Source organism: Myotis lucifugus, unplaced genomic scaffold, assembly GCF_000147115.1.
Source record: "Myotis lucifugus unplaced genomic scaffold, Myoluc2.0 scaffold_31, whole genome shotgun sequence".
Taxonomy (NCBI): domain Eukaryota; kingdom Metazoa; phylum Chordata; class Mammalia; order Chiroptera; family Vespertilionidae; genus Myotis; species Myotis lucifugus.
Genome location: NW_005871079.1, coordinates 3,828,262 through 3,854,085, shown reverse-complemented (window position 1 = coordinate 3,854,085; position 25,824 = coordinate 3,828,262). Strand labels below are relative to the sequence as shown.

Sequence of the window (25,824 nt, the reverse complement as noted above, 5' to 3'; positions counted from 1 at the left end):
GATTAGGAAAGAGACAGGCCTGAGTCTAGCTCTTTGAGGGAGGGTTTTGTACCTTCACTGGGCCCTCAGTGAACGTAACCACTGAATAAATGCCAATGCCACAGAGTAAGTCAACAAAGACACCTTACAAGGATGTTATTAAGTAAGGGGTCAAGGCTCTTGACTCTCTTAAGCAACATAACCTCACAGTGCTTCAGTTGTCTTTCAAAGTGGGAATCATTGTACTAGACCTTCCTGGGGAAAAATCTGCCAGTGGGCTAGTTGAGAGTTAAGAGGGAAACACTAAAATGTAAAGCAGTGTTAACAATCAATAGGACTTGTGCCATTGGGGGGTCTTTGGGGCATCATTGCTTGCAGCACTCGTTGATTTTCACAGTCTAAAGCTCAGTACATGAATAAGCGTGTAATGGTGTGATAATTACCATTATTATTGTTATATCAAGGTCTTACGTTTGGGGTCCAGTACTAGACTACCTTATCCCGAATTCTCCTACTTGGCGAATAGTGCTTTGATGGATTCCAGACTCCACATTCCAGGCCTTATAACTGGGTCTTCCAGCTCAGCTATAGACCATCATTTTGACTAGTTGTTAACTTAAGAAAGTCTCTGGTGAGGAATACTGTACTGGTAACTCCTATTGACTCTGATCTGTTAGGATACGGCTCTTAACAGGAAAATGCAGATCACTTGCTTATAATTAAAATTGGTCTCCAGCGCTCTCTGGGAAAAGAAGGTGAACTGTGCAAAGCCAACAGTAGATGTCCCCACAGTCCACTGTGCATTAGATTTGCTCCAGAAAAGAAAAGGCAGGGAATGAAGAACGCAGATTAAAATGTGCTTTAAAAGGAAGTTTCGTACATGTCTGAACTAGTATGTGATTTGGTGTTCAGGAGAGTGGAGGTGATAGCCCTACCACAGACCATGTTATATAATATCATATCATCTGTTCCTAAGATGGGGATATCCTGTTTAAGGCATACTTTCAGTACTATATAATATTTTCGATACAGGTAAATATTAGGGGTCTTTGAAATGCAATATTTTGGTATTATATGCATATATTGATGTGTGGAGGCTCGCTGTGGATTCAGCCCACCGATGCATAGTAAAAACAGTCACTCTTGTCTTTGTTTGCAGCCATTGAAAGGAACAACTTAATGAGGCTTTCTCAGACCATCCCATTTACACCCATCCAACTGTTTGGTGAGTGCGCTGCTACCTTCTTGAGGCTATGCCAAGGGCAGAGGCATAATATACGAGTCAAGCAAAGGGGAAACCACTTGCATCACTTCAGTGGAAACGTTTGTTTTGCCAGTGGTTGTAGTTTAGTGAGATTAATTTTCTAAAATGCAAACTCTTGTTAACCACCGGCTGGCATCTAGGATCAAAGTCTAATACCCTGGGGTGGGACCTCTAATGGGCAGCAGTTGGGAAAAAAGCAGCAGTGTGGCACCTGGCACTCAACTGATTTCAGGCTGGAAGCAAGCAGGGAAGAAAAGGACCAACGAACCATGTGTAATAAACATGGAAGAAAGGGATACATGTCAATACAGTAAAAGCTGACTGGCATCTGAAGAGAAATGCTTTGTATATTGTTTTTTATTTCTTTTATTTTGTGGAGACTAATTGCTCTTAGCTCAGAGAGCAAACATCATTTTTAAAGGCTGGAGCAGTAAAGAAAAACAAGCTCACGTTGGCCAAGGCTACCAGAGTTTCTCTGTCCGGCCAATCGACAATACAACAAGGGTCCCCACACTGTCCTGGCTGCCGATTCTCCTCACAGTCCCCATGCGGCTTCTGATTGTGGGTGCAGAGGCCTTCTCTTTCCCCTGACTCCACGGCTGGCTTTGCAACCCAGTAACTCTGTTCTAAATCCTCTCGGTATTTCGAACTCCAGAGAGATATTCAAGGGGCACTTATCTGGGCACTAAGAATAAATAACTGAAAACATGTTACTAAGCATTTACTAGACATGTTTTTTAGTTAGTTTAGTGCAAGAATGAGCAAATAGATTCCTTTCTTGGTAAACTAGTTACAGTGTTCACACACACACACACATACACACACACAAAGCCATTTGAGGCAGAGGTGAAAGGAGAAAATGAAACACAGGCTGGGCAGAAGTTGTGTATAGAATATGTTACTTCTGTTATGAAGCATTAAATATTACAGTTAGATGGGATTTAGACTGGGTAGAACTGGTTGCCTGTTCATCAGCCTGAAAGTGGAAGCTATATAGCAGTTAAAGAGCATTTTGTGTCTAAATTTTTTTTAAGTGGGATTGAGTTTGTATCCGAGGTTCTAGCTTACATTAGACAGGTTAACATAGTTAATCTTTATAACCCAAAGAGGTGAGTGCTACGTTCACTCCCATTTTACTGATAAAGGAAGTAAGGCTTCCAGTAACAAAGGTAGGAGGGAGTGTCTCTGGGGTATGACCTTGACTCTGTATAACTCAGCTGGGTTAGACTATGCATTCTCAACAGGGATGATATCACCCCCAAGAGAGCAAAGCCATCCTTTTCTTTTTATGTATAAAGCACAGGTATACAGTATATCTTTGGTATTAAAATGTCATGGGAGGGGCAATTAGAAAAAATGTCTAATAATGTTTATAAGGGGGATGATAATGAAAAACATGGGGTTAAACTATCTCTTTAGAAGTATTTGTCTTAACTACTTTGATTTTGTCCAGCTATATATAGTCTATAATGAGAACAACTTCATTGTTGTGTAGCATCCGATGCTTTGTCCCTTCTCCCCCTCTCCTTCTTTACTGGATAATAAATAACATAACAACATGGCCAAATCCATGTCTTTATTTTCTAGCAGTTCCGGTATAGGTGCAATTCTATTCTCCTCTGATCATTTGGGAAACCGAACTGATTCTGAATTGATCTTTAGGACGTCCTTCATATCACAGACCTGAGATCTCACTGAATGCCTCACCTACACTTCTCTTTGCAGCCGGGGAAGAAGTAACTGTCTACAGGCTGGAGGAGAGTTCCCCTTTGAATCTCGATAAAAGCATGTCCTCCTGGTCCAAGCGCGGGAGGACTGCGATGATCCAGGTGTTGTCCCGAGAGGAGATGGATGGCGGCCTCCGCAAAGCCATGAGAGTCATCAGCACCTGGTCTGAGGATGACGTTCTCAAGCCGGGGCAGGTTTTCATTGTGAAGTCCTTCCTTCCTGAGGTTGTGCAGACATGGCAAAAAATCTTCCAGGAGAGCACTGTGCTGCATCTCTGCCTCAGGGTAAGTCAGACACCCAGAGTCCAGATGGACCGGCCAAAGAAAGGAGTTCTGGCTACACTTCAAAGGCTGTTATCTTCAACCCAAAAGATAGCCTAGTTTTGTTTTGTTGTTAATATATTTTTATTGATTTCAGAGAGGAAAAGAAAAGGGGGAGAGAGAGCTAGAAACATCAATGTTGACAGAGAATCATTGATTGGCTGCCTCCTGCACGCCCCCTACTGGGGATGGAGCCTGCAACCTGGGCATGAGCCCTGACTAGGAATTGAACTGTGACCTCCTGGTCCATAGGTTGACACTCAACCACTGAACCACACCAACCGGCGGCCTATTCTTTCTTGGAGGTGGTGGTATTTTGTTAATTTTGTTTTGTAGAGCTTTTGCTTTTGGAGTGGGGAGTGATAGGAGTTGAAAAAGGCTGAAAATTACACTTGCTGGGTCTTCAGTAATTCTGTGCTCATTAGTAGGCATGTGATAGTAAACCAATATTTTGATGAATGCTCTCTATTTTGTAGGAAATTCAACAACAAAGAGCTGCTCAAAAACTAATCTATACCTTCAACCAAGTGAAACCACAAACCATTCCCTATGCACCAAGGTGAGGAAATAATTGGCACCCTGGCCCTTCATGTTAAGTAGGAATTTCTATCAATTCTTCTCAGCCTCTTCTGAGAAGTACAAGGCCCACGGAGAAGTTCTCCAAGACTTCATTGTTGGGCTCTTCTTTCCAGAGTTCTGGAGACTGGTAAAAGAGAACTAGACATCCCAGGGGTGCAGAAATCATTGAACTTGTGTGAGTGGAGGTGAGAAGTTCATGCAGAGGCCAGGACTGACCTCTTAATGTGAAGCAGGCAGATCCCGGTGTAGTTGCTAATGTCCGAGAACATTATGGCCAAAAAACATTTCTGTTTTAAGCATAGTTTTTTCCACTAACATCTTATAGAAATTAAAAACTTTTAAAGAATGAACCGTTATTATGTTCACTTGCGTGTCTCCATACACTTGCATTCATTTAGCAAGACAGATCATAATTCAGTGCTGAGGACTTATAGCCAAATTTTATTCCTTAATTTATAAGGAATATTATAGCACATGGTAGGGAAAGTTGAGTTTAGTACTCATAAAGGAGTTAGGACATTTCCTGAAAGAAAGAGAGGTGGGAAACCCCTTAATCTTTGCATTCCATAGAAAAGGACCTGCATCAGACCAGAGTTAGGTAATCTCTCCTGCTGCTGACTGTTCAGTAATGTAAGTCCCACCTTTGCTGCCTCCTCGTAGGTTCTTGGAAGTTTTCTTAATCTACTGCTATTCCGCCAACCAATGGTTCACCATTGAGAAGTACATGATGGGGGAGTTCCAGAAGTACAACAACAACAACGGCGATGAAATTGCCCCCAGCAACACCTTGGAGGAGCTGATGTTGGCTTTCTCTCACTGGACCTATGAGTATACTCGGGGAGAACTGCTGGTTTTAGATTTGCAAGGTGATTGGTAGCCTAGAACTTCATACAACAAGCATGAGGCCAAGTTCAGGAAATACTGACTAGGGATTGCTTTCTCCGTGTCATGGTTACCTACATTTGACCTCAGCTCTTTCTTTACTCAAAGCCATAGTGAAGGTCTTTCAATGGAGATATTCCATGGCATTCCTTTTTTTTTTCTTAATTTGAAAACTGAAAGATGATTATTTTTCCCCGATTTTATTTATTATATGTGAAACTGTTCCAAGTGGCAATAACCAGACAGGTGTCCTAAGAGATCTTGTAAGATCCGGGATGGGTAATGAATGAAATTGTTCTATTTAGTTTGAAGGGAGGCGGGGCCATTTATTTCAGACATTGCACAGTGATGATCATGAGCACTTACTATGTTGATTCCCACCGAGATCTAGGGAAAAATATGTGCCGATGATTAGTTGCCTAACATAAACAGCTAAAACTTTGATTTAAAGGGAGATTGACGTTTGCACCAAATTTTCCAGGTTTATGGCTTTATCGTGGACTTATATTCACAAGAACACTTAGGTATGCATTTATACACACAGGAAAGTTTAATTTCCCTGCATTTTTCATGATTTTGAGCTCATTGCTTTAGCAATTTATAAATTAGCTTGCTCTCTTTGCTGTGTGCCTTGATATGACAGTCACAAAAGTACAGACTCGGTCTGAGGAGGCGTAAGGCACTCTTATTGAATGGAAAGAAGCTTTTGATCAGCGCATCTCCCACTATCAACACCTCACGTGTGACCTGTAATCCTGCAGCACGAAACAGAGAGTCTCGAGCAGGCTTTCCTTGCAGGGACAGGACGAAATATGAATTAAGGTCAAAGTTTAATCCCTTGGCTCACTGACTGGGGCTTTGGTTTTAAATAAGGGATTTAGATCAGGAACGTTCATAGAAGTTATCTCATTTAATCCCAGAAGCAGTACCTCAAGGTAGATATTATGGGGAATTTAAGCACAGAAAGTATAAATAACTTGCCCGAGGTTGCACAGCTACTTAATGGGGGAGCCAGGATGCAGACTTAAGCTGTTTTGACCATCTATTCTATCCTTTTTTTTTTTTAGAAATATCAAAAGTGCTTTATTCAACGTAATGTCCATTGCTAGCTACACATCTGTTCTATCCTTAATCGTGCTATGGTTCATTTAAGCAGATTGGGCCTATTTCTTGTTCTCTCACTTTCCCACCTGGTCAGTCCTGGGATTCTGTGCTGAAAGCCAGGTTTGGAGACTGGGGACAGTTGAAATGGGCAATCCTGGGCATTGTGAGCAATGTCTAGTAAGACTGCAAAGCCATTTTGATTAAAATTGTGCCATGTGCCCAAGGGTGTGTATCTACTTTTTAAACTACACATAAGTTCTGTCCTTTCAGATCTATGCTGTTCACAGGTTATATTTCTAACCCTCAAACACAATATTTTAGGAAGCAGTATAAACAAAGTTAAAACAGTCAAGATGATTCATCTTTTAAACCAGCAAATCCATGATCCATGTAAGCCCAGCATGCTCATCCCCAAGGCATCTGCTTTGGTAGCTCATGTTTGGGAGAGGTTGATGTTTTTCATCTGCACTTAAGTGTCTGTGCTTTGAGTTTTGGGTGGAGTGGTTTAAAAAGAAAAAAAGAAAAGAAACAAACAAAAAAAACAACCAGAGAAAAACTTTAAGGAATTAATGATGACTCTTTAGTGTGTTTTGTATTCCACTTGAATAGGCTTTTGTTTAATGATGTTTATGTTTGGGGATTTTTATGTCTCTTAGTAATCCACAGTGACATTAAACAGAACAAATGTCTCATTGGTCGTGTCGGGGGGAGAAGGGAATTAACTTTATTCTTTTACTGGGAAATTATGTGAATTGCAGAAACAGGCCACTCCAAATAAACTATGTCAAAACACTGACCTTCAAAGAAGGGAAGAGAGGACATCATAGATTGAATGTGAAGAAATTGAGATACTTACTGGAGAGTTTTGGCCAATTGGTTCGGCCTGAACTTATGGAAGAACACAAATCCTAAAACTAATTATAAGCAGTTATAGTACCTATACTACTAGCTAACATTTACTAAGTACTTATTTTGCTCTAGTTGGAAAGGGAAAATGACACGAACATAATGTTTTCTTAAACTATCATAATGGTTTTGGGTTTAGTTGAGTTGATGAGTATTTCCAGTCATTGGAGAGATGATGTGCATCATCTGGGTGGTGGGGAATGGAGATGGAGAGGCCAATGACAGCCGTTAGGAGGAGCTTGGAGTCATTCAGTGCTAGTATCTGACTCCTGGCTTTCCTACAAACCAGCTGCGTGACCAGAGGGGTACCACTTTGAGTCCCAACTTCTTCATTTGTAATTGAAGAAAATAATGGGCACTTAACTCATAGGATTGTTAAGGGGTTGAAATGAGACAAGTTCCTGACACACAGTAAGCCCTCTGTAAGTGTTGTTGTTGTGTTAGTATTGATCTCCATGTGCTCTTTAAAATGGAAGTGAATCTCCAGTTGTGAATAGTCTGTCCTTAGCGGTGTGGTCCCAGTGGTATTGCAGAGAGACCTAGCGGTGAGTTTGACATGCTTGTGAAGCCCCGGTCAGCTTGCTGTGCCTTCCTATTATTGCTTCGAGGGAAAGAAGAAATGAGGAACACTATGGCAGATTATTCCACCCTCCCGCCTACTTCCTTCCAAGGGATAGCCAATCATTAACCCGGGAGCTGCCGCCCCAGACCAGGAAGCTGAATTCTAAGGAGAGGCTTGATCGATTTCCAGTCATGTAATTATACTGTAGTCGTCTCTTCTCTTTCCATTTAAAAATCCTACATGTGAGGGCCTGAATCATCATCATTACACTTGAAATCCAAGTTTTCTTTCCCTGCAATGGGAATTAAATACAATTGCATTTCAAATTACAGTTGTCCGGAACATTTTTTAAAAAGCTCATTGTATTCTTCAAAGAACTTTTGGAGATATTAGATCTTTTTTTTTCTTTTAATTTAACAAAGCAGTTTCTGGAATAAGTCCACATTAGCATCAACATCATCATCATGAAATTCTGCTGCTACAAAGATGGTAACTTCTTTCCACAGATGTAGAGGTTCGCTGATGTATCCCAAGGTGGTTGGGATCAGAATGTACGTTTCTGGGTTTCTCATGAGGGCATGCTGCATATTACCTTATAAACGGGCATTTACTCTATTAAAGCTGGTAAAGATATATCATTGGGATTTTAAAATATGAAAATGTCTTATTTTCTCCCATGTTTTCAAATATCTAGGAGACTATGTGGGTAGGATTGGCACCGATGTTGAAATTTGCCTTTTGGGCAATTCCTGTGTATTAGGAGAGGCAGGGTAGGTGGTGGTGGCGCAGGTGGTGTAGCGTGAGTGGTCCTCTGGGCTGCTCTCTATTTGTCACACATTGCAATGCCCTGTCTGCCATTTGGGAGCCCTCAAATATATTATAGTCAAGCTTTGAACAGTCAGATTGAGTGTAGGGATATAAAGTTTTGTGGATATAGAACCCTCATTCTTACAGGGGAATTTATTCATTAGAAAACACAGTACTTTAGGGAAATGGGATAAAAGAAATAGAATTTTACTTCACAAAATGTCCTTATAGAATTAAGATAATAAAAATAGCAGTTGACAGTTTTTAGCAGTTGACAGTTTTAGTTCACTTAATCTTCTCAGTAACCCTACTAGCATAAGATAAGGCTCGATATCATTCACACTTCAGATGACAAAACTGCGATTCGGAGAGATTAACCCGGGTGACCAGGTCACCACCTAGAAAGTGAAGTGACTGTGAGTGGAACCAGATCCTTTGACCTCCCGCCTATGTAACAAGCAACAAGATTTAAAGGCAACAGGAACTGATGTGATTTTGGTAGACAATTTTTCCCTATAAAGCTTCCGTTTCCCCCCAGTTGATATGCCCTCTTCAGGCACTGTGAGTATTCCCAGCTTAAATTTGTAGTTTACTCAGATATCATTCTACAGCTTTCATCAGCTCTGGAATTTTCAGGCTCAAAGTTAGGTCTGAGTTTAACATGGAAAGGATTTGTAGCCTTTGGTCTCTCTACTGGTGGTACTTGTGATATCAGTTGGGTTGTCTTTTTGTTTATTCACTACACAGTTCAAAAAGCAGGGTCCCCTAGGCTGTTCCTTTTTATACCCGAATAAGAGAGGTATAAAGAGCCCAGCCACTGCCTATGACTTTTTAAAGAAAAGCACTTAGGAAGAGGCTGGGCTCTTCATATCAGCAAACACATTGTGCGCACTTGCCCTGAAGCCTGTGTGTCAGCCTCACTTTCTCTTTCCCTAATCAAAACCAGTGTAGAAAGAGACTCCATGCTAGGGTTCTAAAACATCCCTGTATGGAATTCAGAGGGTCTGTGAACTCTGATTTTGGAAAACAAAATTGCACCTGTATTTTCACTAACCGGTAGCTGAAATGCATAATTTCCTTTCATTATAATGGTGGTATTAGCATGAACAATTACAGATATTAACACGGCACATGTGTTGGCAGATATCTCAAAAAACTGTTCATATTTATTGTTGGATGGTGTAACAGTTATTAGACTTGTGCTAGATTCTGTTACTTAACATATAAAAAAGCACATGTATGCAGTACAATAATTTAAAAATATTTTGGTAACTTTATTTCAGTATCATTGGTTTCTTTTGTAATCTTATAGATTTAAATTATGCATTTTAAAACATTATATGGAGAAAAGGGTCCCTTAGCTTCATCAGACTAACAAAAAGGGGGTTAGGTGAAAAAAGGCTTAAAAACCCGTACTTACATAAGTGATTTTCCTAAGGAAATCAGTGTTTTAGGGAAAGGTCACTAAACTGTAAGGATTATGTTCTCTTGTGAAGGCTTTAGAATAGGCTAAAACATACAGAATATAGCAAAACTTTTTAAAAATAGTTATAAATTTTATAATATTTTAAAAATAGTTTTCCCACAAAGTTGGTTTTTTCCAAGCAAAGTGCTGATTGGAGGAGGATCTCAGAAATCTCTGAGTTGTGCCCATGGGGTGCATTCACCTGTCTGATCAGCTTGCCTGGGAAACATCGTTGTGTTGGAAATCAGTTTCCTCACCACTCCCTTTTTAGAACAGATTCGCTTTGGGTGTTGATCCATCTCTGTTTTGATAAATATTAGCTTTAAGTTACTTACATTATCCTTTTATGCATTGGTGTCATTTTTTTTAAAGGTAAATTTCATTGAAGAATAACATACCGCCTGAGCCAGCTTGGCTTTGTGGATAAGAGCGTCGGCCTGTGGACTGAAGGGTCCCAGGTTCGATTCCAGTCAAGGGCATGTACCTCCGTTGCAGGCTCTTCCCCAGCCCGGGCCCTGGTTGGGGTGTGTGCAGGAGGCAACCAATCAATGTGTTTTTCTCACTTTGATATTTCTCTGTCTTTCCCTCTTTCTTCCACTCCCTCTAAAAATCAATGGAAAAATATCCTCTTGTGAGGATTAAAAAAAAAAAAAAGAATAACAAACTATATTCAGGAACATGCACACAGTATTAAGCATATATCCCAAAGAATTTTAACAACCGAACACAGGTGTAAGCAGCAGCCCAAATCAAGCATCTGGGGGCATTTGGACCCTACTGTTTTAAAATGTTATATGTAGCATTTGATGGGTATCTTTGATGCAGCAGAGGTTGTACCTGCAGAACCGCACAGCGCCCTGCACCTTGCCGAGCACCGATGGACTCCTTCAGGAGACCAGGCACAAGCTCTGGCTCAGCTTCAGTCCTGTTGGCACCACAGGTGGACAGTGTAACCTCGGTCACATGGCTTATTCTCTTTGAACATCAACATACTCATTGGTAAAATGAGGATATGAGGATGCTAATACTTTTCTTTCATGATTGCTAAGAATTAGAGGAAATAAAATTAGAATGTCTGGTACATATAAGTAGTAAATGAATGATGGGTGTTGCTATCAATAACTGTGAACACACCCCTAAAACATTCACTGGGGCCTAAAAGTTTATAATAGCCTAAGAGGAGGTTGGGGGAGACAGCATTAACTAAAATTTTCCCACATACCTAGACAATTTTTATAGTACGGTTAATTCACATGTTGTTTGATTGATTACAGGGTAGATAGAGGTTTAAAGAAAGTATTAAAATTTGATTATTATTTTCTGGAAATCTGAGAAAATGAAATTCCCATTTGCTAAGTGAATTTTCTTTCTTCCTTGGAGGTGTTGGAGAAAATCTGACAGATCCATCTGTTATAAAACCTGAAGACAAACAGTAAGTTAACTTATTATGTTATCTTTTAGAAAATTGCCTTTAACAATGTGCATGGTTTTTAAAAATAATTTTTAAAATTTATATTTCTTGCCTAGATCCTAGGAAGATTTTGAGGCTGCTTTTATTTATATATCTTTATCAATATTCATCTCTTTATTCTCTATGTTATATATGTGTATGTATATATTTGTATATATCTATCTATCTACAATACAATAAAATACAATAAGATTCAAAATACAATAAGATTTTAAAGAAAGCATAGATTAGGAAATGGGGGTGAAAAGACAATATGGAAATAACATAAGATTAAATCTGGAGTTAAGTTAGTACACATAAATGGAAATTATAAAGGCCAATGCAGTAGCTAGAACTTTGTTGCAGACTTGACTTTGAGTTTTCTAGTGACCCAGACAAGAGAGAAATACAGGTTAGTGCAGCCTTTCTAGGCTTTGACATAAAAACAATTAATGTCATAGGAGAAGCACAGTTTCCTTTGTTGTCCGCACAATAGAGCCATTGCATCTTCTCATGGGCAGCGTCTTCCATCACATGCCTGTAAAATGAAGGTTGGGGCAGAAAGTGCGCTACTCAGTACTGGCAAGTCTGTGAGGGGTCAGAACACTAGGGCTTAAATATGGAGCATCAGACTGTCTGTTAACTAAAGGCTAAGTTTAAATTATATGGAAAGATGAGTCATCTGCCTGTCCTTTGAATTTCCGTGGTATTTTACTCCCTAACCAGACTTTTGGGAAGACTTGGCAGTAGAGGATCAGAGGCTTTGTTGTTCTGTTAAAGGTGGATGAGAAAGAAAGAAGTGATGGTGTTAAGGACTGATCAGTATGGCAGGCGACAGTGGTTTTCACACATGAGCTTGCATCATAATCACCAGGAGAACTTGTTAAAACACAGATTGCAGCCTCCGGCCTCCCCAGCCCATTTTCTGATTCAGTGGGTTTGTGGTGGGGCCAAAAAATTTAACAAATTCCCAGATGATTCTGGTGGTGCTGCTGACCCGAGACCACACTGGAGAACTGCTAACATACAACATTTTTATTTCTTAGTTGTCCCAAGGATCTATACTTGGCTCTGGGTTGTAAAAAAAAAAAATTAAATTAAAAAAAATATATAATTGCATAAGTGGTAAATCTTATAAAATTAAATTTGAACATTTTACTTCCCTCCCATAGGTCTCATACTGTGAATATTTACTGCTTTATGGAGTAATCTAAATATGGTCTCACCAAGCTAGTGTGGCTCAGTGGTTGAGCATCGACCCATGAACCAGAAGGTCACAGTTTGATTCCCATCTGGGCACATGCCTGGATTTTGGGCTTGATCCCCAGTAGGGGGCGTCAATGATTGATTCTCTTTCATCATTGATGTTTCTCTCTCTCTCTCTCTCCCTTCCTCTCTAAAATCAGTAAAAAAGTATATTTAATTATGGTCTGATCTGTAAGCTTCTATGCAGAGGCCCATCTAAAAGTATTAGCTACTTTTGTGTATGAGGTGGGAGCTGGAAACAATAAAGGTGAACCTGCTGCTCCTCTGCATCCAATTCCTATGCTGTCTGACCATGCCGTTCATGTTGTGACTTTTAGGGTACAGATAAAGGCTCTGTTATTTTTCACTTTAGCAGAGTGAAAGTGTTACTAGTGAAGAATATTATTTCTTCAGCAGCCCTGTGTGCTCAAGGGTTTGTAGTAGGAACCTGGTACCATAAGTACTTTATAATTTTGCAGTGAAAAAAAAGTTGCGCATATCACGAACCAAGTTTTTGTATACTCTGTCATTTATTAAATTTTGACCTTTGGATATGTCATTTAATATGACCTGAATAGTGCTATCTTTTAGAATTCTAAGATTATATTATCCCACTTGACAGTCGAGTACTTAATTGCATTCTATAGGCCAGTGGGTCTCAATTTCTATTAAGGTCACCTGGGAAAATTTAAAAAATAAGCTGCTCAGCATTGGCATCAAATCAGAATCTCTGAGGAGAGGGCCCTGATGTCTGTATTCTTTTAAAAGTTCCTCATGTGAATCTAACAGACAGGGTTGGGACCCTCTGTCTATGGCAGACTTTATTTTTATGACTCGAGGAGAGAAACTCTGGAACCTAATAGGACAGCATCCTCATGGCATGCCTGGTTTTGTGGGGTCCCCTAACTTTGGGTGCAGTTGGTCCTCATGGCGAAGATAACTAGAAGTGCTATTTTTTTGCAACGTTGGCAGATTGCACTGAACTAGTTCAGTGAGGCTCACATTTCGGATGCCTTCGGTGTGTTAATAAACCTTGGCGGCACAAGCGTGGGCCACGGACCAATCATGGTTGCATCACCTGGGACACTGTGAGAAATGCAGAATCTCAAGGCCCTCCCTAGAACTCCTGAATCTGAATCTGAATTTTCACAAGATCCTAAGCTGATTTGCTGTTATTTATTTATTTATTTATTTATTTATTTATTTATTTATTTTTCTGTAATAATTGCCAGCTTTATTCCTCTGGCTATGAGATCCAGAGGTGATTTGAGGTTTACATTTTAATAGTTATTTCATCAAGAGTTTGGGTGCCCCCATTGCCCTTATAAGCTGATTGCAAATTATTTCATTCTCACTTATTAAAAAAGTTTAATTGTCTGTGACACAAGTTCATTAAAAAATACATATAAGCAAAAAGAAAACTCACACCCCACAGAAATAAGCACAGTTAATTTTTTGATGTATGTATGTATGTATGTATGTATACACACAGGCACGCACACACACAATTTGGGATTTTTATTGTACATATGTGAGCTGATACTGAATATGCTTTGCAACTTATGTTATTTTACAACATGGAATGAACATATTTTCATGCATTTGTATGAAACTTCCCCATTGAAAAATAGACCTGGAGAATAGGTCAAATTACAAAATCCAGTAAGATGCTGGTTAACAAGGAAACTATCTAAAACAAAATTCTATCAGATGATTAAAAGTAAAACAAAGGTCTCCTAGCTGGTTTGGCTCAATGGGTAGAGTGTTGGCCTGTGGACTGAGGGGTGCTGGGTTTGATTCTGGTCAAGGGCACATGCCCGGGTTATGGGCTTGATCCCCAGTGTGGGGCATGCAGGAGGCAGCCCATCAATGATTCTCTATCATCACTGATGTTTCTATCTCTCTCTACCTCTCCCTTCCTCTCTGAAATCGATAAAAAAAATATTAAAAAAGTAAAAGGAAGGTAAAAGATACATCAGAATATGCTAACAGAAAGCAGGGGCCAGGTTTTACTATCAGATAAAAAAAAAAAAGAAAATTCAAGGCCTAAAGCACACAGGATAAGGTCGTCTGCGTGAATGTCTTTGCTTCCAATGCATCATCACAAACTTGTTTCTTACTCTTCTTATGTCTTCCGGATGCCTTCCCATCTCATCTACTCCTCTTAGCATTTCTTCAGGGTCCACATGCCTAATGGGAGTGTCCTCTTTGAATGCCTGCACAGGCTGAGCCAGCCCGCTTCTAAGGTTTCCTTCTGCTTCCTGGCTGACACCTTCTTCGGAAGGCGGAGGGTTGCCTTCTGCCCCCTGTGGTACATCTTCTGAAAGGTGGTCTTCCTCGGCCTTTGGCATGTTTTGTGCTTTTCCTTCATTTTTTTCACAAGACTTTTGCATGTTGAGTATTTTTCTATTATTTCCTTTTTGAATAGATTAATCCTGAAAGGATCCGGGGCACTTTTCTTCTCCAGCAATAGAGAGCTGCTCTGATTTACTGTCATTAGAGTTTGGGCAGCACCAGTTTAAGCCCGTGCTTTCACATGTTGTTTATTTTACCCTTAACACCATGGTCAGGGGTAAGCAGCTTCAATCCCAGTTCACTGAAGCTCGGGGAAGATGGCACCTTGCCCACCAGGAGGAGGGTCCATGAAAGAGAAGATGTTTTTGTGGTGCAGATTCTGATATTGTCTTTGCTGCCTCTTAACTGTCCCCAACCTTTTGCACGTGAAGACAAAGTCATCAGGCCTCCCTCACCCCCCCCCCCCACCCCCCAATCCTTTCTGGCTACCTCTCTTGGTTTCTCAGGTCACGAGCCTCGGTGAAGGCTGCCTCAGGTATTGGTAGTTTGGGATTGCATCTTTTCACTTACTGCCTTGATGCGTTTGGGCATTTGACAAGTCTGAAATGATGATGAGATATTCTTCAGTAAATCTGTGTGTATGTGGCACTAATTAGTGTTTCCTTACACGTGAAATCAAGCCACCACCTGCTTGTCTTGTGCTGTGAAAGACCTGGGAAGCAACTGTATTTATTTATTTTTATTTTTAAAACTCTGTTATCTGAGCCCTAGCTGGTTTGGCTCAATGGATAGAATGTTGTCCTGGGGCCAGGTTCGATTCCAGTCAAGGGCACATGCCCGGGTTGTGGGCTCGGTGTAGCTGATCAATGATTCTCTCTCATCATTGATGTTTCTATCTCTCTTTCTCTCTCTCCCCCTTCCTCTCTGAAATAAATAAAAATATATTTAAAAAAAAAACTCCAGCCGAGACCGGTTTGGCTCAGCAGATGGAGCGTCGGCCTGCGGACTGAAGGGTCCCGGGTTCGATTCCGGTCAAGGGCATGTACCTGGGTTGCGGGCACATCCTTAGTGGGGGATGTGCAGGAGGCGGCTGATCGATGTTTCTTTCTCATCGATGTTTCTAACTCTCTATCTCTCTCCCTTCCTCTCTGTAAAAAATCGATAAAATATATTTAAAAAAAAAACACTCCATTGTCTGAGATTGCAAGGTTATATATATGCTTTAGGGGGTAGACAAATGAATGTCCTTACAACCCTCCTTCAGGACCCCGTCCCCCGCACAGGGAGCCAATTCCTAATAGATACATTTTATGGTAATTTTGATTCTTTTGCCTTAACTTTCACAGAGCTCATAGAGGAAAATGATTTAGCTTACAGTTTTCATCTGAGAATCAGGGTTGCATGTCTAAGCTGGGGGTTTCCTGTTTTTCTGGGAGGAAAGCAGTAGCAGGTATGGAATGCGCAAGAGTGAAATATCCCAACAGGGTCCTGCCGGAGAGACGATGAAAGGAATTCTTCCATTTTAATGACTGAAAGAAGCCACCATCATTTTTCACTTTATTGGCATCACAGAGCTCTGGCACTAAATATCGAGTGATTCTACTTTTTGTTGCCACATTTGGTTTCACCTTATTTGAAGTGTTTATTTTTTATTTTTTTACCAAAAGGACTGAAAAAGAAGAATAGTTAACAAGAGGCAGCTTATGCAGCCGGGCAAATACCACCCAGAGCGGTCCTTTGTAAGGGCGATTGAGTGACCAGGAAAATTAATCCTGGGTGCCTGTTCACTTTGTCTTCCCAAGAGATTTGCTCCACCCACTCGCCTCAGAGCAAAGAGGCAATCCGAGATCAAACTGACATCAGCCCTCATTCTGAGCTTGGCACATCTTCAGAGCAGCTACTGTTATTCTGCCAAAAGGAAGTGGAAATTGAGATAAATGTTTCAATACTTGGATGGAAAAAAAAGTCCATTTTTACACCCCGTCCCTTTTGAAAAACCGCATTCCTTAGAAGCAAAGTTTATTGTTTCCTTTTGTGATAGTTTGCTTTAATTTTTTCTTAAGACGTGGTATTTAAGAGCGGTAATTGAGTTCAGATTTTAACATGTGCTCTTTCCACTCTGCATGTCATTAAAATAAAATATTAGCTTTCGAAAAGTTCCTTTGGAAGTGTTTCTGTGTGCTGTGTTCCGTGGCGTGCCGACTGTCAGCCTGAGGAATGATGGGTGTGCGTGATCTGATAATGGATGAACGCTGGTCCTGGGACCTGTGGAGGATCTGTTATAATTAGAGCATTCAAAATGTGCCAAATATGTACCGATTCTGTTTGTGACTTTTGTCACCTACATGCAGCATATGTAGTTTGCTTCCACAAAACCACAGCAATCTTGTCTTTCCACAAAGAGCCCAGCCGCAGCGGTTTGCAGGGTAGAAAGCAGATACCGAAAGAGCCAGTTGTACTGATGTAGGGTTTTGTCTGGCATTTGTTTTCCAGGACATGGTCATATTTAGAAAGGCATTTGGGTTTGAAAGAATATATATGAATCCTTTTAAAAGGTGTGGTTCAATAGCAAATTAACTCTCTACCTTACCTTTCCGGTATTCTAGTAGAACATTGGGCAGTTACTGTCATTCTATCACCCCGTACGCATTAAAAGGGGTCTCAGTATATTTTGGTTTAGCGTGGTACGTAGGAAATTCACTCTTCTATCAGATTCGTGCTGAAATGAGTTTCACGGTAGGTCTTGGAGTTGAGTGCACAGATTTAAGTGCATTTGAATTTTAAATTTGCAAACCTAACATTGTTGCCTCCTCAAAGTGCGCTGTTCTTTGTTGGCTCCCTCAAGTTTGCTGGGTTACTATGGGAGACTGTTCGGTACCTCTGAGAATCCTAGCGGGGCTCCTTTTTCTTAGCTGTGGTCTAATTGATATTCTGATTATTTCCTCCAGATCCAGAGGAATGGTGTTTGGACCAGCCAACTTAGGGGAAGATGCAATTAGAAACTTCATTGCAAAACATCGTTGCAACGCCTGCTGCCGGAAGCTCAAACTCCCGGGTATGCCCCAGACAGTTCTACTTTTTTCTAAGGAAAGCTCTCATAGCACAGCAGCCATTGTAACCAGGGAGAGAGTAGCAAATCTTAATCACATTTTTATCTCCTTCGCAGTTGAGGTCTGACTTTCTGACTGCAGATTTTTTTCAAGTCTCTAAAGGGATTAAAAGGACAGGGATTTATTTCAGGTTCTGCCAAAATGCGATAAAACACTGGGCCCAACACTTGTCACGGTCTGTCCAAGGGGAAAGTTCTACAGACGAATTGGGGTAGAAGTGGGCTGAGGCAGGTCTCTGCACCACTTCCCACCCTTGGGTCCTAGGTGGTGCCCACAGGACTTCTATTCTATTTTTACTTACTCATTGGACGCTGGGAGGGTGAGGTACGGAGGGAAACACAGCTGTCAATTAAAATAGTGCCTTTCACTACAAAAACCTGCCACTTTAAACACACAGGTATATATTTTAAATCATTTGCTAATATAACGCACTTTTTCTGAAACCAATATAGTCACCACAGAAAGTGTGCCTCACATAAAAGTAAGCAGCTGGAGGTCTGTGCTCCCCACGTGGTAGCCTCAGCTCTGTCTCATTCTTTCCTTTAATCTCAGAGGGGACACTTTATGTCTGTCTCAGCTTGCTCTCTGTTTTCCGTAGATCAGACCAAACTTGCCCTTAAAATGGAATTTCACCTATTTTAAGCAGAGTATCCCTTCCTGCCTGCTAATAAGTGGTCATATCCTGAATTGGAAATCAGTAAAAGATCATCGTCCATTATAACTTGGGATGGAGTGGGTGTAAATTTACAACAAAAAAGGGCAATTTCTAATCTTCTTCGTGTTAGAAGTAGAACATTGTCAAGATGCTCTTTTGGGCAAGACATAGCAAAGGACTGGGATTTGGAGCAGGCTTCCGGTTCCGGTGAGAAGTAGCCTGTTAGACAGAGGTGGTGGCCGGGGTTGTACATGGGGTAGGGAGGTCAGACGGGAGCAGCAAAGCGGGGACGGTGGTCACTCTCATCTTCTAGCTGCCCAGGACTCGCTCTCACAAACTACACAGCAGACCTGGGCAAAGAGATCAGTCCCTAGCATGTTGGCTGAGCTGCCCGCTGGCATCCTCTCTGGTCAGAAGGAATCCAGGAAGGATCTGGGCTGGACTGAGGGTCCTGTGGGAGGCAGGTGCTGACATGTATCCGAGTCGCCCGTGATTGCAGGCTGGAGTCTGGCCCGTTAACTCAGTACCTCAGGCGCGGGCCTCTTCCCAGGCCTCATTCGTTGTACCCTGGACCAGGTACCTCTCATTCTTGGAGACATAGGGACTACATCTGATCAGCCAGGAAAAGGGAGACTTGAGGCATCACTCACTGCTTCCTCCCCTGAGCCCAGTTAGCTGTTCTGTATGATTAAGGGGGAGATCATTTCTTAAAAACCTACACTGGTGAGTTTTGAGTAATTCAGTAATTCCTCCATCTCTAGACCTTATCCATGGTTCTTTTCAAAACCTTAGCACATTTTAAGTGAAAATAAGAAACATCTTCAGTTATTGAATTATTTGGTTATTTGAATAAAAAAAGTTTAGTCTGGAATACAGGAATAGGGATGGTTTTTCTTTTTGCTTGATAACGTTTTATCTATCTACATATCTACTTATTTTTAAAGACAGAGTTTAGGATAGTGTATAAGAACGCGGGCTGGCCCTGACCCGTTTGGCTCGGTGGATAGAACGTCAGCCTGCGGACTCAAGGGTCCCAGGTTCAATTCCGATCAAGGGCATGTACCTGGGTTGCGGGCACATCCCCAGTAGGGAGGTTGCAGGAGGCAGCTGATCGATGTTTCTCTCTCATTGATGTTTCTAACTCTCTATCCCTGTCCCTTCCTCTCTCTAAAAAATCAATAAAATATATTAAAAAAAAAAAAAAAAGAACGCGGGCTGGATAGTTGGAGCTCACATTCCAGTTCTGCTGCTTACAAGGTTGTGACCTTGGGACTCAGTTTCCTCATCCATACATGGGATAAAGCACCCAGCTCATAAAGTTGGTGTGAGGAATGCGGTAATATATGGATATGTCAATAACTGTTGGCTATTATTAAACTATAACTTGCATTATTTTTATGTCCAGATAGTCCCCATTTTTAAAAACCCTGACCTGAGGACATATTTAGAGAGAGGAAGATATAGAGAAAAAGAGCATTAGTGAGAGAGAGAGAGAGAGAGAGAGAGAGAGAGAGAGAGAGAAAGAAAGGGAGGTGGGGGGGAGAGCGAAACACTGATGTGAGAGAGAAATATTGATCGGTTGTCTTCCATACGTGCCCCTGGGAATTGAACGGGCAGCCTTTTGGGATGACACTCAACCAACTAACTGAGCCACTCCGGCCAGGCCAGATAATCCCTATTTAATTAAAAATACACAGAATATATGTTTAAGGCTAACAGATTTAATATAACACAAAATGGTATACATTGAAAGCCCATTTTCTTCCATACATTTCTCCCCAAAGATTATCCCTATTAATGTTTTCTTTTGCTAATTTCCTTTTCAAATGGAAGAAGCTTTCAGAGTCAGTGCCACCCTGAGCACAGCTTTGTTGTAGAAAGCTGACTACCGAAATCTTGAGATCACTGTCTGGGCTGAACTCCTTGCCCCTGCCTGTTGTTCAATGGTGCAATGCCCTGTTTCCAGTTTGGCCTCACTTAATTCTAGCCAGATTGTGCCTTAGAGGGCATTTCATTGCATCCAGCAACCAAACCTTTCCTCCCTGGCCCCAGTGAGCACAAGCCTAGAACAGCATTGCGGGGTTCGAGTCACACGTGGGCACGGGGCAGGTAGTTCGGACGTGGTTGAGGGTTTGAGTTTCACATATCAGTGGCTTGAGGCAGCACTGTGCTGAGTACTTGGGAAAGCTTCCATTTCAGTTTGTGTGAGCACCATGCTTTTGAGGATCCACATAACCATCTTAGTTGTCTTCCTTGCAGATCTAAAAAGGAACGACTATTCCCCTGGAAGGATAAATCCCACCCTTGGACTTGAAAGCAAAGTAGAACCAGGTGAGGGGCCTCCAGCAATGGAAAGGGGTGGTAATCCTTCGGAAGACCTCACTCGATTGTAAAAGGGGGAGAAGAAGATGACGCCCCTGCCCTCCTTCCCGTGAACTGACTCTATGGTAACAGAGGTTGATTGACGTAACATGTAACACTGATTACGTCAGAGCTGTCAGACTGGCCTCGCCCTGAGGGACATGCCTCCTGGGACATGCTTCCTGAGCCTCATGTCTCCTTTTGCCTAAAGACCTCATTTGTGTGTGAAGAATGGGTTCTCCTAGATGTTGACCTGCGAGCAGGGTGCTACGTATGTCATCCTCAAGTTCCACGGGAAGACACCTGGAGGAGCCAGCTGGTCTCTGAGATCCCTTGGAGCAGAATGCTGGCAGTAAAGAGTCAGGGAGACAAATATAATTTATTTTCTCACTATGCGTGCACACTGTAACCTACCACTGCTGTTCATCACCTCACCCACATATTGTATTTCTGTAGATAGATGTACATAAAAAAGTTATTGGACTTCCTCCCTTCTCCTCTCCCAGAGCGTGGGGCTTTGAACAACAACAATAAGGAAGACCATGGAGTGAGGGTGTATTTGCACAGATTGAAGCACATGCCTGCACTGCCCAACCAGCGAAAAGTTAGTGTTCTGGTGAAGTCTTGATGGGTGGAGGTATTGTCAGGGAATCACATGATGCCTGGGCATTTCAGGTTTCTTTGAAAGAAGGGGAAAGGGAAATAAACAAATGCCCTTGCATCATTTTTCTTTTTTTAAGGGGAATGGGATATGCAAAACTAGATATTATTAAGAAATGTTTTCCCTTCTCTTAAGCTCAGGGTTACTATTAGTTAGAGAGTTGACTAAGCCAGCCTCTAAAATACCACTCCCTTTTCTAAAGCTGTATATATAATATTAAAGGTTAACTTACTCTCCGTTACGGGAAAAGATGGGTTTCCTATGGGGAAAGATCCTATGAGGAAAGACGGGTTTCTGATGAAAAATATGCTTTGAGGTGTTTGCTTCACTCCAGTGTACAGTTCCAGTGGCTTAATGAGTGCTGGGTGTATTTTAAGGCTGACCTGAGAACATGTAATCATTTCGGAGGCCTGAGGGAAGGGTCCTTGGAAGCTATACCTTATAGCACATTTGGGGGATCAGTGATTTCCCTTCTGCACTGTCAGGGTTGCCCTACCTCAGAACAAGCATGAGCCTTTCACACAAGGAGGAGACGACGGCTGGGACCCTCTCTCCTCTCCCCGCTGCGTGTCCTTTTCCTTTTTATAGAGTGTTCCAACCAACCAGCCACAAACCTCAGTTTGAGAAAAGTCACCTTAATCATTAGGCCTTACAATGGCCAGCTTGCTTTTTAGATCCACACTCCTGCATTCTTAGGTTATCCTTCAGGGGAAACCTTGCCCTGGCATAGGGGGATTATAGCCAAGGATTTAGTTTGCCAAGGATCATGTCTGATTCTTGTAAGTGTGAGTTGCACAAGGGCTAATTTATATCCATGTTATTTTTATCTTGGGGGTGGCGGGAGGCAGGAAATTGGGTGATTTCTTGATTGGCAGTGGGGATAACGTGTTAATGCCCTTTTCAGGGCTTAACTGCTTTATCCTATTCTGCAAATCAACAGGGATCTATTGGTACTCAGTTCAGTGCTGTGTTCAACTATGGAAAGAGGCAGTTTGCCTGTCCAAGGGCCAGAGTAAAGGCATTGATTCAGTGGTCAGCTGTTTGTTACTTGGAATGGAACTTGAAAACAAATACATTTTTATTTCAAATTTTTGTGTTGTGCTTTTTCCTTTTCTTTTAAAATAAGAAAAATCACCAGAATAACATTTAAAAAGATGAACTGCTCACTGTGGGATTGCTTGTATGCAAATGCTAATGTGATTATCTTGACTTGGAGTGTTCATGATCACAAAAGGGTGATGTATTCATTCATTCATTTGGTTAGTTTTATTCAAAGGATATTTATTGCCTTCTTTATATCATGTGAGTGATGAAGATCACTCACCTATTCCCTCCCTCCCTCCCTCCCTTTCCTTCCTTCCTTCCTTCCTTCCTTCCTTCCTTCCTTCCTTCCTTCCTTCCTTCCTTCCTTCCCTCTCTTTCTCTCTTTCTCTCTCCCTCCATTTCTCCCCCTCCCCCTCCCCTTCCCCCTCTCCCTCTCCCTCTCCCTCTCCCTCTCTTCCAAGTTTAGATTTTGGGTTAGTGCTAAAAAATTTTGACTTCTGGACAAATGTCGAATCTTAAGGTGTATCCTGTACCCTGTCTGTCAGTGGGCTGTACTTTCAGGCTGGGATAAGAGAATTAGGCCAAGTAAGAAGTTAAAGTAAATAGGTGTTTTTAAGAACCACAGAAGAAAACGGACGGCACACCCCTTGTATGAGCACAAAGTCCATTTCTCAGGTGGGATCTGAATCTGGGGACCAGGGCAGCAGCCAGGCTCTCAGAGTGCTTTCTGGAGGGTCCTGTACACAGGCATTCCTTCTCCCAGGTGGTACATTCCCCGGAGTGACTTCTGCCCCATGATATGCTAAAGTTCTGATAGCTCTAGGGAATGAAATCACATACAGTTTTGGGTGTTTCTTGCCCTGTTATTACTTTCTGTGGTTTTGTAAAAAAAAAAAAAAAAAGTACTGACTGACACTTCCTCCCAAATAATTTAGTCAAGTTTACAAATTTTTCTTGTGATTGTTGTTGTTGCTTTAGATGAGATGGACCACTCAGGTTCTGGAAGTCATGACAGGTGTCATGGCTTGTTGTCTTTTGCCATCAGTCACCAGAATCCAGCACAAAGCATGGCACATAATAAGCTTTTAACACTATTTGTTGAAATAATAAAATCTTCAAATGATAATAAACTTCATTCACTAGGTAATAAATCAGATTTGCATTTTTAATCCAGCAGGGAGTGATTACCCATTCCTTAAGACCCAACACAATTCTTTTGATCTCTCTCTGTTAATTTTCTAGGAAATAGCTTTTTACAGCCTACACCTTGTCTATTGAATTCTCAACCAGTTTTTGCCCTTATCATCGTGGTGATAATGCCACAGTAGAGTCCTTTTTGCTGGTGACGATTGAAATGAGACGATAACTTCCCAGAAACTGCCTAGAAATAATCATCACTGTGTTACCCTTTGAAAAGAAGATTGATAGAAAAGTCATTTGAAAGATGGTTAATTACCATGCTCTCGTTCGATTTCTTTACTCACATTTCTCCAAAGCATGAGAAGGGGAGGATTATTCTCTGAGGTCGGAATTTGAAGGCTGTGTGTTTGCCTCTTTGAAGTTTTGGTATTTAATTTTCTGTAGTCACTTCTTGGGCAATTTTCTAAGAAACTAGTTGAAGCTAATTTATCATAAGTTAAAGTCAAATGACAGAAAAGATTTTTTTTCCTTAACAGTATTTTATTCCATAGAGGTTAGCTTCTGAAGGAAAATGAGACTTAAATAGCATTTCAAATACCCAGCCACATGGGTAGGTACATAGAATAGAAGGAATTCTGAAAACCACACTGATTTTTTAAAAGTTAGCACAGTTATTAATTTTGACTCTTCTTTTTAGATCATCATGCACAGATAAAATATATTTTTATGAAGCTCGCTCCTAAAAATAATTAGTTAAATTGCTTAATTTTCAAAGAGGGATTTTTGGTCCTCAAGGGATAACAAATGCCATCTCTATCCTTGGCAGATGTTGGTATAATGTTATGTAATTCATTTAACCTTTCTCTTACCCCCTAACTCTGAAATGGAGATGAGACACTTACCTTTTCAAACAAAAGTGAACAATAATAAGAGAGCATTTACAAAGTCCTTTGAGAATCTCATTTAAGAGGCTTCTTGTGAGCATGGGATCCAGTTCAATAAATAATAAGGGCTTTCATTTTTTATACTATGTGATCATTATTTAATGTTTACAGAGGATGCTCAGTGGACCTGTTTCAGTATAAACACAAAAGTAGTTTCTGCTATTTCTTCCTTTCCGAGGGGAATAAGCTTGTTTTTCCCTTTCTGTTTTGAAGCTAATTAAATAATTCAAAATCAGGAAGTTCACCATTTCACAGTGTCTCTATTTATTTATTTATTTGGATGGATTTAGGTTTTCCCAGCTAATTTCTCTTGCCATCGTCTGCCCAAAGAAAGTCTTCTAGACGAAATAAAGACCAAAGTTTGTGCCATCATTGGTGGCATTTTGGGATATGAAAAGAGAGCAGGTTTAAAATCTTGGTGCCTGTAAAGCTGGATGTTTCACAAAAATGTGAATGGAGAGACATTTTGTCAGTATGGGGCTGACAAAATAATTAGTAATAGAAAATGTTGGCCTATAGGTTGTCAGCATCTTTCAGCAACCAACTTCCTTTAGAATTCTTATCTTCTAGTGATTATTTTTGATTGTGAACCTATAGAAATTTTATTTTCTGAATTAGTCATAAAGTCTTTGCAGGTATTATGGTAGGTTAATGACTGTCCAAATGTGGACCTAACAATTGCCTTCATTGGAGGGGTTTGGGGGAATCAGTCATCCTGGCATCACGTGGTTGCACTTTGGCTTCTAATGAATCTTCTTCCGTATCCTATTGGTCACCAACTAAGAGGTCACAGAGCCTTGGGATGCTTTGGTAACCAAAATAAACCCTTAGTGTGTGTTATAGACTGATTCGTGTTCTTCCGTTATTGATGTGTTGGAATCCTAACTCCCAGTACCTCAGAATGTGACCATATCTGGAGATAAGGTCTTTCAAGAAGATTAAGGTTAAATGCGGTCACTAGGGTGGGCCCCGATCCAATATGATTGGTCTCCTTAAAAGAAGAGGCAAGTAGGATACACACAGGTACAGGGAGAGGATAATGTGAAGACACAGAAAGAAGGTGACTGTCTGTAAGCCAAAGTGAAAGGCCTCAGAAGAAACCAGACATGCCAACACCGGGATCTTGAACTCCCAGCCTCCAGAACTGTGAGGAAATACATTTGTCTTGTTTAAAGTCACCTAGTTCTGTGTTACTTTATGGAAGACCTAGAAATCTCACAGTGTTTGTTGCCTCGTTTTGGAAATCCTCTAAGTCCCTCGGAATCTTTGTAGCGGTGAATTTGTTCAACCTAAAGTCTCTGCTTCTTCTTTTGTTTATGTATT

General features: G+C 41.1%; 2 protein-coding genes across 20 annotated transcripts in view; one reads left to right on the top strand and one right to left on the bottom strand.

Annotated features, from left to right (window-relative positions):
- Positions 1 to 22,465, top strand: part of TRPM6 (transient receptor potential cation channel subfamily M member 6) — a 121,737-nt gene extending 99,272 nt beyond the window's left edge. For 8 of the 19 annotated variants that reach the window (XM_023752366.1, XM_023752367.1, XM_023752368.1 and 5 more), the window contains 7 exons: positions 1,139 to 1,204; positions 2,969 to 3,255; positions 3,768 to 3,850; positions 4,531 to 4,736; positions 10,977 to 11,028; positions 17,535 to 17,641; positions 20,611 to 22,465. In XM_023752366.1, coding sequence (XP_023608134.1) covers positions 1,139 to 1,204; positions 2,969 to 3,255; positions 3,768 to 3,850; positions 4,531 to 4,736; positions 10,977 to 11,028; positions 17,535 to 17,641; positions 20,611 to 20,744 — 935 coding nt within the window. In that variant the 3' untranslated portion in view covers positions 20,745 to 22,465. Of the gene's footprint in view, positions 1 to 1,138; positions 1,205 to 2,830; positions 3,256 to 3,767; positions 3,851 to 4,530; positions 4,737 to 10,976; positions 11,029 to 16,253; positions 17,515 to 17,534; positions 17,642 to 20,610 lie in introns of those variants that run through there. The other 11 variants (XR_002828737.1, XR_002828736.1, XM_023752374.1 and 8 more) reach the window with 6 other exon arrangements.
- On the bottom strand, positions 14,165 to 15,013 carry LOC102420635 (transcription elongation factor A protein-like 8). Its single transcript, XM_006086812.3, has one exon. The coding sequence runs from the start codon at positions 14,682 to 14,684 to the stop codon at positions 14,331 to 14,333; it is 354 nt and encodes a 117-aa protein (XP_006086874.1). The 5' UTR covers positions 14,685 to 15,013; the 3' UTR covers positions 14,165 to 14,330.
- Positions 22,466 to 25,824: the final 3,359 nt, after the last annotated feature.